At 41.6% G+C, this 12,487-nt stretch overlaps 1 protein-coding gene across 2 annotated transcripts in view; it reads left to right on the forward strand.

Annotated features, from left to right (window-relative positions):
- The window catches only part of Irak4 (interleukin 1 receptor associated kinase 4), a 29,280-nt gene that overhangs the window by 4,763 nt on the left and 12,030 nt on the right, over positions 1–12,487 (forward strand). For both annotated transcript variants that reach the window (XM_051189730.1, XM_051189729.1), the window contains exons 2-7: positions 2,521–2,688; positions 5,224–5,369; positions 6,879–7,073; positions 7,732–7,892; positions 9,860–9,924; positions 12,112–12,226. In XM_051189730.1, the coding sequence (XP_051045687.1) occupies positions 2,528–2,688; positions 5,224–5,369; positions 6,879–7,073; positions 7,732–7,892; positions 9,860–9,924; positions 12,112–12,226 (843 nt within the window). In that variant the 5' untranslated portion in view covers positions 2,521–2,527. The remainder of the gene's footprint in view (positions 1–2,520; positions 2,689–5,223; positions 5,370–6,878; positions 7,074–7,731; positions 7,893–9,859; positions 9,925–12,111; positions 12,227–12,487) is intronic.

The raw sequence follows: 12,487 nt of genomic DNA on the forward strand, positions 1-12,487 counted from the left end.
TTCTTATCTATACTCTACCACATGGCAATACCTTTTTCTAACATGACATGTTCATCTCCTGCTTCCTCTGAATTTTGCTGGCAACTCCCCATGACTTTACCCTTCTTCCTAGTGTCCTCTTTGGCTCTCCCACCTAATTTCTTCCTGCCTAGCTACTGGCCATTTAGCCTTTTATTAAACCAATCCGAAGGTACCTTGGCAAAGCTCATCTTCACAGTGTACAAAAAGATTAATTCATAGCAATCTTGTGGGAATATTAGGAGGCAAAAATAAAGAAGAAAAGATTTTAGATCAAGATTAACAGAAGTTATGTTTGGTAAGGTTAAGTGATCAATTGTTTCTATGTCTGTGATAAGGGGGAGCTTCATGGCAGAGAGCAAATAGTGCAACAAATCTGCCTACCTCATGGTGTGGGAAAGGGCAAAGACAAAGAGGGAGGAAAGAAAAGAGATAGGAAGGGGAACAGAGTCCAAGCTCATCAAGGGGCACTTAGCCAGTGAGCCTTTTCATTTAGATAGGTCCCATCTCCTAAAGTTACCACCAGTTCCCAATATCCCATTAAGCTATCAATCCATCAATGGATGAATATATTGATAGATAATAGGGGAGCCTTCATGATCCAAACACCTACCAAATGCACCTACCAACACAGAACACTATTATATTAGGGACAAAGCCTTCAAAACAAGAGCGGATAGGAGCTATTTCAAATCCAAACTATACTGTACAACACCAGTATCAATAATGTATAAGTTGCATTAATGAATGAGTTTTGGTCCTTAACTCATGGAGCTGTCAATCTAATGGCAGAGACAGGTAGTAAACAAGCAGCTAATTATATGATTATAAATATATTGTGCAGGGGTGAATGATAATTAGATATGGAGAAAATCAACTTAGGTAGACAATGAAGGGCAGAGAGACATGAATACTTTTATAGACACTTATATACAGACAAATGTATTTTTACTGTTTTATAGCTTTTATATTTTGCATCATTTGAATATATGATTTACTCCCAAGTGATGGGGGGTGTCTTTCTGTATATATGTTTCTCTTATTGGCTGATGAATAAAACATGGATTGGCCAGTAGCTAGGCAGGCAGTATAGGCAGGGCTACGAGATGAGAATTCTGGGGAGAGAATACAGAGAGGAACTGCACTGTATTTAAAAAATGAAAACACAGAAAAATCCTTGAAAGAATAAATATGAGTCTGTTTCTCTTGATTAGTTGGAAGGCAGGATTATTGTCTGTTGAGAATGAGGGACAGAGAGAGGTAAACGTAGGAAATGACCCCGAAAGACAAGGAGAGAAAAGTGAGTGTTGGAGGCACAATGGAAAGGCTGTTCTCATCAGTCTGTCCAGTAATCTGTGGCTGTGCTCAGCAGCTCCATGTATGAGGAACACTGGGAGGTATCTCTTGGCTGCAGCCTCCAAGGTGGAATACTAGGAAACAGGAGGATCGATCAAATAAAGGTACTATCACAAGAGGAGCTACAGAGGTGGCCACGGATTCCACCATGCAGGACACAGTAGTCATGCAGATCTCAGGCTCATAAATGTTCAAGGTTCTTTGTGTGCTTCGTGAAAAGTGGGTGGATGGAATGTGTCTCTAATGCTGTGTGAATTAGTTTTATTTTGTCTTATTTTTTAATTTTGGCCAAAGAGGGTTGCATTAAAGAATGTTAATAGTAGATGCTGGAGTGACAGCTCAGTGGTTAAGAGCCCTTGCTGTGGAGGACCCAGGTTCAGTTCCCAGCACCCACACAGTGGCTCACAGTCATCAGTACTCCAGTTACAGATCATCTGGTGCCCTCTTCTGACTCTGCAGGCACCAGACAGGCACATGGGGCACATACATACATGCAGGCAAAATACTCATATACATAAAATAAAATGAATAAATAATTTTAAATGTAATAATAAATGGGTACTAACTGAGAAAAATACTTAAATTTAGGAGATAAGTCTCTTCTATTCATCTCATAGATTTGATTCCTGAACATGCTCCCAGGTCGCTTTCCAATAGACATCTTGTTTTTTATAAATTTCACGTGGAAAATTCCAGCGTCAGAATGAAGTTTTCCAATGTTGGTTTGGGGGATGGGAGAATAATTCTAGAGGGTGATTAGACAACTTTTGATGAGAGGTAGGTTGGAGCGAGAGTTGCTGTGTTCAGATAGTCAGTTGCAGCATCTCATGCATCTACCAGTGCATGGCATGCAGCTTCTAGATGCTGGCCTGAAACTTGTAAAGTTGTGAGGGTTTTAACTTTTTTTCTTTGCTTTTTTTAGTTTTTGTTTTTGTTGTTTTTCATTTTTATTTATTTGTTTTGTTCTTGAGACAGACTTTCTCTGTATATCCCTGGCTGTCCTTTAACTTGCTCTGTAGACCAGGCTGATCTTAAACTCAGAGATAACACCTGGCTCTGCTTCCCAAGTACTGGGAGTAAAGGTGTGTGCCACTACTGCCCAGCTGACTTATTGTGAAGTTTTAATGAAAATATTTCATATTTCAGGTAGAAGATGAACAAGCCTCTGACACCATCCACATATGTACGAAGCCTCAATGTTGGACTCATTAGGAAGCTGTCAGATTTTATTGATCCTCAAGAAGGATGGAAGAAATTAGCAGTAGCTATTAAAAAACCATCTGGTGATGATAGGTACAATCAATTCCATATAAGGTAATATGGTGTTTATTTTTCTTTTTAAATCCTTCTCATCACAAGCAGGATTCAGGCATAAACACTGTCTAACATAACTGTCTCTTCTCATCTCTGCTTGATTTAGTAGAAAATACAAATTCTAATTAAAAATTGTTGTTGTTTTTCAAGACAGAGTTTTTCTGTGAGCTTTGGAGCCTGTCCTGGCACTCATTCTATAGACCAGACTGGCCTCGAATTCACATAGATCACCTGCCTCTGTCTCCCAAGTGCTGGGATCAAAGGCACGCACTACCACCACCAGGCCTCAGATTTAAATTTTGTGCTGTATTTTGCATTAAAACTTACTGCCAAAAATCTCTTATATAAAAAGAAAAAAATGAATTATTGATTTTTTATTTTTAATAAATCTGATAAAGACTCTAAAGTCTGGGCTCCCAATTGTCCTTCATACAAATGTCTCTCACATGAAGGCAAACATTTTAAGGTACAAGGGAGAAGCTCAGCTTTCAAACTCAAAAACCAATTTTTCAAGGATAGCTTGATGATATTTTTATTAAAAATGTGAGGTTGTCGCAGTGGTCATTCTAGAGAGAAAGGACTCTTCCATACTAAACAGTGCCAAAAACATTGTCAGAATAGCAGAATTTATTATGTCAGCCATGTTCAGCCACCAGGGAAGACTGCTTCTCATGAGCCTCATGGGACTCAAACATAAAAGTTTTGTCCACAAATTTTGTGTGCATTAAGAAAGAGAAAACTAACTGTTGCTGAGACAGGGTCCTGCATAGCCAAGGCTGTCCTCAACCTTGTAAGGCTGGCCTTGGACTCCTGATCCTCCTGCCTCCACCTTCTAAGTGCTGGGGCGACAGGTGTGCATCAGCATACCCAGCCTGAGAGAGGTACTTGTGTCATGAAGAAATCTGAAGCACATCTCCCTATCCAAATGATCAAACAGTGCCCCCAGTCATGGCACAGAACTACATATTGTGCCTCCGGGTATGATGTAGCAGGAAGAAAACATTACCTCTTGTGTAGTTCTTAGCAAAAATGTTAACTGTGATTGAAATTACTCATTAAAAAGTAGTCCTGTAAATGGAGACTGAGATACAGACAAGATACCTGGCCTGTATCGCATGCCATGTATAGAGAAAGGTTAAAAGAGCATTCACAAGAGCACGGATGTGGACAGATGCTACCAGCTGGCCAATTGGTAAATCTAGATGGAGGGCAAGTTGTTCACTGTGCTATTTCACAGTCTTTGTTAAAGTTTGAAATGTTTCCAAACAAAACCTTGGAAAGAAAACCAGAATGAGCTTGGGTTAAGTTTCCAGTATTACTTTCTAAGTTTTAATTTTAAAGAAATGAGATGAAAAATTACAGATGTTTTTCTTTCTATTTAAATATAGTTGAGAGGAAAGCATAGGCACATTCTGCTTCATGAGGCAGGCTTGTTCATTTAAAAGTAAACAGCTAGAAGACTGTATGCTTACACTGTCACGTAAGGTGCATGTAGACATTGCAATAGCTAAGTGGTTTTAAAGTGTGCTCTTTGGTCAGGAGAGATCAGAACTTGAACTAAACCTGGGTGACATTTTGGGTGTGCTGTATGGCTCACAACTGGCTACTCCATCCATCCCCGTCTGGCAGTCTCATGCTAACATTCTCAGCTGGTTGCTCTAGAGATATCCTGTAGCTCTGTGAGGTAATATTTGCTAAATAATACTAACCAGGTGGGTTTGACTGATATGTGTGTTTGTGTGTGTGTGTGTATGTGTTAACTGTGTGTGCATGGTAAGTGTGCGTGTTTGTGGAGGACAGAGGTCAACATGGGGTGCCTTGCTCACTCTCACTCCATCTGTTTTTTGAGACACAGTATCTCGAAGAGCCTGGAGCTTACAAATTCATCAAGTCTAACAGATGGGCATCAGGGATATGCCGGTCACTACCTGTCTAGCCCAGTATTAGAGCAGGTGCCCGGCACTGCCTCTTCTTTGCTGGATGCTGGGGAATCTGAACTCAGGCCCTCAGTCTTTATACTGGCAAAGGCAACTGAGATACCTCCTCCGCCCCAAAAGTTAATTTACAGTTTTTAGAGTTCTTTATTTTGTTTTATGCTACATATATGTATTTGCACCACATGCATGCCCATACCCATGGAGGACAGAAGATGGTTTTAGATCTCCTGGAATTGGAAATGCAGGTGCTTGTGAGCTGCCCTGAGGATACTGGGAACCAAACCCTGGTCCTCTGTAAAAGCAGCCAGTGTTCTCAACCACTGAGCATCCCTCCAGCCCCAGTTGTTAACTTGAATTGTCATCTTCTCTGAATCCTTTTCTGCTGAGTGCCATTCTCCTAGATGGGGGTCCTTCCGGGTTCTCTCACACTCCCGTCCCGTCCGTCCCGTCCTGGTGAGAGCCAGTGGTCTGGACAGGAGGGGACGCAGAAGTGGTGGAGAGTGGTTTGGACAGAAGGGGATGTGGTTGTGGTGCAGAGATCAGTGTCTATCTTCAGATGAATGCTCCTTGTGTACTAGTTTTGTCTCTTGCTTTTCAGGAGATTCGAAGCCTTACTCCAGACTGGGAAAAGCCCTACATGTGAGCTGCTGTTCGACTGGGGTACCACAAACTGCACAGTTGGTGACCTTGTGGATCTTCTGGTCCAGATTGAGCTTTTCGCCCCTGCTACTCTCCTACTGCCGGGTAAACTGGGTGTGGCCAGAGCACCAGCGGCTGGCTGAAGTGATGAACAGCAGAAATCAAAGTGTTTGTTTTTCCTTTTACTCTTCTATGGAATGAACACACCTGACACTTGAGTTCCCTCGTTCTTTCAGCTATCCCCAGCCATTAACCACTCTAGATGGCTGATGCGCTAGACTGTGCTGCTAAAGTGATAGAAACTCAGGGGTAGCGTTTAAGCACCCCAAAGCCAGGTGGTTTTGTACCAGAAGGTTTTACTCAGAGGGATGAAGAATTCATCCTACAAGAATTTACTCTTTAGAGCCATGTCTCTCTCTAGACCCCCATTGGGCTTCACCTTCACAGGACTCTCATCATGGCTTCCTTACACTACATTTCCCTGTGTTACTGTTGCTCTGCCCTGGCCATCACTCCACTTCTTTTCTCCCTTTCATACACTAGGGGATCTCGACCTTTACTGTGTAAAGAATCTCTTAGAGTTCTTGTTGAATGTGTAGATTACTGGACTCCATGCCACACCTTCTTTTGAGTTTTTTTGTTTGTTTGGTTGGTTGGTTGATTTGGTTTTGGTTTTGGTTTGTTTGAGACATGGTTTCTCTGTGTAGCACTGGCTCTCCTGAAACTCACTCTGTAGACCAGGCTGTCCTCGAACTCACGGAGATTCACCTGCCTCTTCCTCATGAGTGCTGGGATTAAAGGCAAGCACCACCACCTCCCAACACACCTTCTTAATAGGACTCAGTAGCACTGATGTTTTTGATCCTTCCCACCACTGCCCCCTGCTGCCGTGTGTGTGTGTGTGTGTGTGTGTGTGTGTGTGTGTGTGTGTGTGTGTGTGTGTCTAGTTGTTTGTTTTTGTACACAGAATCTCAGGTAGCAGTCAAGACTAAAGTTGAACTTGATTCTCCTGTCTCTACCTTCAGAGTGTTGGGATCACAGGTGGGCACCACCATGCCCACTAGTTCTCTATTCCTAACTAAATACAGTGTTTCCTAATTTCCTAATGGCTCTGAACCACTTTTGTAAACACTGTCACTCTGTCTATTCATCTTTATCACAAGGAACAGCATCATACTGAGGATCCTCCTGTGTTTGGTAGGGTGTAGGGCCAACATCTAGATGCTGCATGTGAGTCCTGGTTTTCTTAGTTAGGATTTCTGTTGCTGTGAAGAAACACCATGACCACAGCAACTCTTATAAAGAAAAACATTAGTGGGAAGCATGGCAGCACAGGAGGCAGACATAGTGCTGGAGAAGTAGCTGTGAGTTTCTGATTGTCAGGCAGGAGAGAGGGAGAGAGAGAGGAAGAGAGAGAGAGACACTGGGCCTGATGAGCATCTGAGACCTTAAAGCCTACTCCCAGCGACACGCTTCCTCCAGCAACGCCCCACCTCCTAATAGTTTCACTCCTTATGATCCTGTGGGGTTCACTTTCATTGAAAACACCACACTGTTTTCCCACAAAGACTTTTCTTCTTACACAAAGAGTAATTTTGTCTTCTTGTTCGGCAGATGCTGTTCCCCAAACTGTCAGCAATATACCTTCTAGAGAAACTGCAACGGTGCCACAGACACACAGGCCCTGCCACGAAAAAGTCAGGACACTGGTGATGCCTGTGCAGAGGCCAGCACAAAGCTGTGGGCTACCTGACTCCTCAAGCCCTGACAACAAAAGCAAAAGCGTAGACCTCAGTGATACTGAGACTCGTAAGTAATGTTGCGTGTGCTTTGCCACTGGTGAATTTGCCACTGTGGTGATTTAAAGAAGATCTCTCCCCATTTGTACTGTGGGCAGAAGCATGTTGGCAGCATCCTTAGACTTGTATTTTCCTTTGTATTTAATTACTACCATTGCCATTGCATCTGTTACTATTCTTTCGGTGACTTGAAGCAATGTGCCATGCAAATAGTCACAGAACTAAGAAAACAGTGTGGTGCTGTATACCTGCGCTCCAGACCCCAGGGAACGAAAAGACAGGGAAGCCCAAAGTTTGAGGCCAGCTTCAGCTGAACAGCAAATACAAGGTGAACCTAATCTGCATGATACCCTGTCTCAAAAATAAATGTATAAATAAAATAATTTTTAAACATGACTCGAGTTCTGGAGAAGTAGATAGAACTTAGCCAAATAAGTATTTTGGGTGAAGATAGAGTGTTTGGTACAGAATCACCAAGTGTAATTGTCAGGATAAAGGTTACAGTCTGTATTTCATGTGAGTGCCCGCACATGCTTGCGTGTGTGTGTATGTGTGTGTGTGTGTGTGTGTGTGATCTTCAAATTGAGAAGATACCAATTATAAATATCAGTTGCTAAAGCCACATTCTTTTATTTGAGCACCTCTTCCTTGTTTTGTTGATGCAATAGGTTTTCACAGTTTTTCCTTTTATGAACTGAAGAGCATCACTAATAACTTTGACGAGCGACCTGTTTCTGTTGGAGGCAACAGAATGGGAGAGGGAGGCTTTGGAGTGGTGTACAAAGGCTGTGTGAACGACACAACCGTGGCCGTGAAGAAGCTTGGAGCCGTAAGCTGTCTTCCTTCCTCCTGTCAGAACAGGCTGTCAGTTAACCTTCTGGGGATTTATTATCTTAACACTTACTCCCTTTAAGTGGACCCCATCCTAAGCTGTATCTCGTAACATGTAAGAATCTATTGAGGGCTGAAAAGCTGAGCCCTAGGAAAGTGTTTATGGACACAGACCTAGAATCATGTTTGTAATTGTGGTAGATTCACAAGATAGAGTTAAGAACTCTTGCACCACAGTGCCTCTTACATAATTTAGATTCAAGCTAAAATACTAAGAAAATGTTATCTGGATACTTTTGCATGAACTGACTCATTTAAAAATATCATTTAGGTGCCAGTGAGATAGTTCAGTAGGTAAAGGTGCTTGCCACCAAAAGCCTGATAATCTGAGTTTGATCCCTGGGAGCCATATAGTAGAATAAGAGCACTGGCTCCTACAATTTGTCCTCTCACCTCCACATGCTCAATGTGACCCAGGCGTGCATGCACACACACACACACACACACACACATGCACACACACGTGCATTCATGCACATGCACACACATGCACACATACATGCACTCATGCACACACACGCACTCGTGCACATGCACAATAAATAAATAAAATTTTAAAAATAACATACTTTTTTGAAACAGGGTCTGTGTATGTAGTCCTGGCTATCGTGGAATTTACTGTGTGGACCAGGCTGGCCTCAAACTCCCAAAGATCCACCTGCCTCTGCCTCCCAAGTGCTGGGATTAAAGGCATGTACCACCATGCCCAGCAAAAATAATATTTTTTTAAAATGCACATTATAAAAAAGGAGTGTCCTTGCCTGTTCTTTGTTACAATTTCTTTTATTAATATTATTGTTACAATTTCTACAAGGGTTTCTTTTTTTTTACCTTTCCTATCTTTAAAGTGTCAGTGTCCTGAATATGTATATACACAGGCATCCTTCATCATTAATGTTGTAGGTGCTTTCGTTGGATTTAATTCTTTTTCTATTCACATTTGCTTTCATGTTGTTACATAGAATTCTTTTTTAAAATTCTTCTGTGGTGAAATACTATATTTCATTTTGTTTCTATCACAACCCTAAAGGTTTATGTTTTTTCCTTTTTCCAAAACAATATGGATCTAAGGCAAATCACTTGTGTTTCTAGATGTCAATAATTCTTTAAAACAAAGAGAATAAGACCATGTGTACCCCTGTATGAGCAGACATCATGAATGAGCATTTGTAACATGAGAATGGTCATGTCAAAGGCCCCAGTGCCTCAGGCTCCTGGGCAGGGAAGGGCAAGGCCTTCCTCTGGTCTGAGTATGGATGTTGACAAATGGTTGGCCTTTAGCTAAGGCCAGTGCATGTAAAAGGTATCAACCTCTGTTCCCAGGTGACTGAAGCCTGAGGCTGCTGCCCTACAGAGGACCCCCTTACCAAAATTAGCTTACTGCATCTTAAGACAAGCTATGCATGCTAAACAGGCTGAGTATCTGTGTTGCTGGTATGGCAACATCTCACCACATGGACTGTTTGATCCCAGCTTTGTGTTACTTATGTCTGTCTGTCTGTCTGTCTGTCTGTCTGTCTTAGTCTCTTGTCACTTGCTGTCAGGTTGTTAAGACCCAGCTGTGCAGATGGTAGGAAGACATTATTCTATATTCATTTTCCTGTATTACTATTGAATCCAGAGCCAGCACTTTGTATATGTTAAGCCAGCACTTTACCACTGAGCTATATCCTAGCCCTCTTTATGACTCACTTGGAGCAAAGGTCAAGCTGCATAGGCCACCCTTGAACTCACCTGTAAGTCTCAGCCTCACAGTTATCTGGGACTATAGTCCTAAGTCACCTGGTTTGCCATGTGATGTTAAAGTAAGCAAGTCAGCAGAGGACTCTTTCTTGAGCCCCCTTCCAGCTTTAGGAGCCACAAGGTTATTGCATTGTGTTACAGTATATGTTTTTATTTTCCTAGATGGTTGAAATCAGTACTGAGGAACTAAAGCAACAGTTTGATCAAGAAATTAAAGTAATGGCAAAGTAAGTGTTGATGGTGTTGATGTGCCTGTGTGGCATGGGGCAAAAGCATGGCATAAGGCAAGGGGACCAGGTTTCGCATCAAAGTGTGCAGATTCAGATTTGTAAAGATACAGAGTTGAGACCAGCACTGTTGATTCTCTAATTATATGATCACTTATACTTATATGCTGGCAGATTAAAAGGGTTTGGTATTTTACATCACATCAAAGTTACAGAGGATTCAAAGTATTTCCCATTATCAGGTTTCTAGTCCAAGAATTCCTGACAGATCAGTTGTAGTGATTAAAAAATAAATAAGTAAATCCAAGAATGATGCTGCACTCCTGTAATCCCAGTACTTGTGAGGATAAGGTAGAGGATTGTGAATTCAAGAACACCCTGTGCTATGTTGCAAGTTATAAGATAGCCTGAGCTATATAGGAAGAGTCTATCTCAAAAAATAAATAAAAACTAAAACTGTTTATAAAATAACAGACCCTGGGAGAAGTTAAATTCAGAGGAAACTAAGGAAATGCCATATACAAAGACTTGAGGAATATAGTGATGCAGAATGTAGGAAATTCCTGGGGTTAATAAGGAAGGGGATAAGAACCAAATCAGAAGATGTAACAATCCCAGTGATTGGCATTTGAGTCTATACAGCATGCCATATGCTGTTCTGCCTACTTTAAGTTCATGGAATCATTTAATTCTGAGAACAATGAGTGCAACCTCCTTTATTTAAAACAAGATTTAGAAATGTGAAATAATTTGCTCAAGGTCACATTGCCAGCAAGTATTAGAGATGGATTTTTGTTCAAGTGTAGCTAATTCCAGAGCTGTTGGTGGTCGAATCCTAAGGAGGGTTTTAAACAACATGAGGCCATGTTGTCTGTCACCCACTCCAGTTATTTGCCCTCATAAAATAGCTAACAGACCAAGAGTAATTTGTGTACAGTAAAAATGGTGCACGTGGAAAGAAGAGCCAAAGCCCTCTTCAGATTTGACCTCCTCACCTCTACCTCCAGTATTCAGTTCTAAGCGTAACTTGTGGCCCAGGCGGTGAGATGTCTGCCATGAACAAGGCTCTGGGTTTCATCACCAACACCACACTGGTCACCCTCTAGATTACACTACATCCCCAGCCTCTAGTGTTACACTTTTTAAATGTCACTTTCCAGACCTTAGTATCAGAATGACCTAGTCCAAATTTCTTACTTCTGTCCATTGGGGAGTAAAATAATAACACATTATAATGGTTAGTGAGACAAAGTAGGTAAGCCACCACCTACTTTATAGACAGTAGAAATCCGATGTGTGCTATCTACTTGTGTTTAAAATATGCAAGTGTGGTGGAAATGGGGAATTTATCAATTGCACTTACACTTCTCAGAGTATTTCTGGCAGTGGAAGTCTGGTTTTATGCAAGGCTATGCAGAATTACAGAGACATGGAATGAGCAAAATGAGTAAGCCCTGAATGGAGGGTCTCTCCTGTGCCGTGTGTGCTGCAGGTATTCATTAATCCTCACAGCACCCACATTGTGTGAGACCGTTGTGCTAGTGCCCTGTTCTGTATGTAGGGAAGCCCTGAGACTGAGATTGTCCACATGCTGTGTGTTGCAGGTCCAGGAGGTGGCAGGACTGCGCTTTCAGCTGAAGCCTGAAGCTTTGTTCCTCTGTAGCCTTTGTACTCATTTCTCTCAAGTGTACAAAAATCTCAGATTGTAGACAAGCACGTGGTTAAGGACCAAAAGTATGAAAGTTAAATGTGACTGAAGACCGTTCCTATAAAGCAGTACCTTGGGAGTGTTAGAATTTTGTTATGTTCAAGGATTTTTCCATATTCTAAGTTTCCAGGTCTTGAAAAGGCACTGAACAAAAAGATGGGCATCAGCCATGTCCTGGACTAACCTGTCTCAGGTTCCACTGATCTAATCAAATGTGACCATAGGACCAAGAGAGGTTTGTGGATCAGTGTCACAGAAACAAGAACCGTTTACAGAAAAGAATCAGCAATTTCAATGAAAGTGCTAGCATGTTATGAGCACCTGTCATATTATATATGATATATGTTGCATATTATTCACACACACACACACACATTTATATGCAGTTATCTCTTTGATCTTTCTGCTAAAACTCTGAAATTGAGTGACTCCTAGAAATACTTAGTGTAACAATTTTGCATGCTACCTCACTTGTACAGGTGTCAGCACGAAAACCTGGTAGAGCTACTTGGCTTCTCAAGCGACAGCGATGACCTGTGTTTAGTATATGCTTACATGCCCAATGGTTCCTTGCTGGACAGGCTGTCCTGCTTGGTAAGACACCTGTCACCAGATTTTCCCACTTTCTGTTTGTATGTTTGGATTGCTACTGTTCACATTTGTTCGGGAACACTTAAACCACGGTAATCTTACTATTTTCTTGCTCTGTGAAATGATGCTGTTTATGTGTTGACAAGTATTGAAAATTTAAAATTCAAAAGCATCAGTCAAGGTTGGGTGTTGATGATGGTCTCACATATTTTCATTTTCAAGTGAGAGTGCAGAGTCCATTTAATCTTAGTTAAGATTACTTTT

Source organism: Phodopus roborovskii, unplaced genomic scaffold (genome assembly GCF_943737965.1).
Source record: "Phodopus roborovskii unplaced genomic scaffold, PHOROB, whole genome shotgun sequence".
NCBI lineage: Eukaryota > Metazoa > Chordata > Mammalia > Rodentia > Cricetidae > Phodopus > Phodopus roborovskii.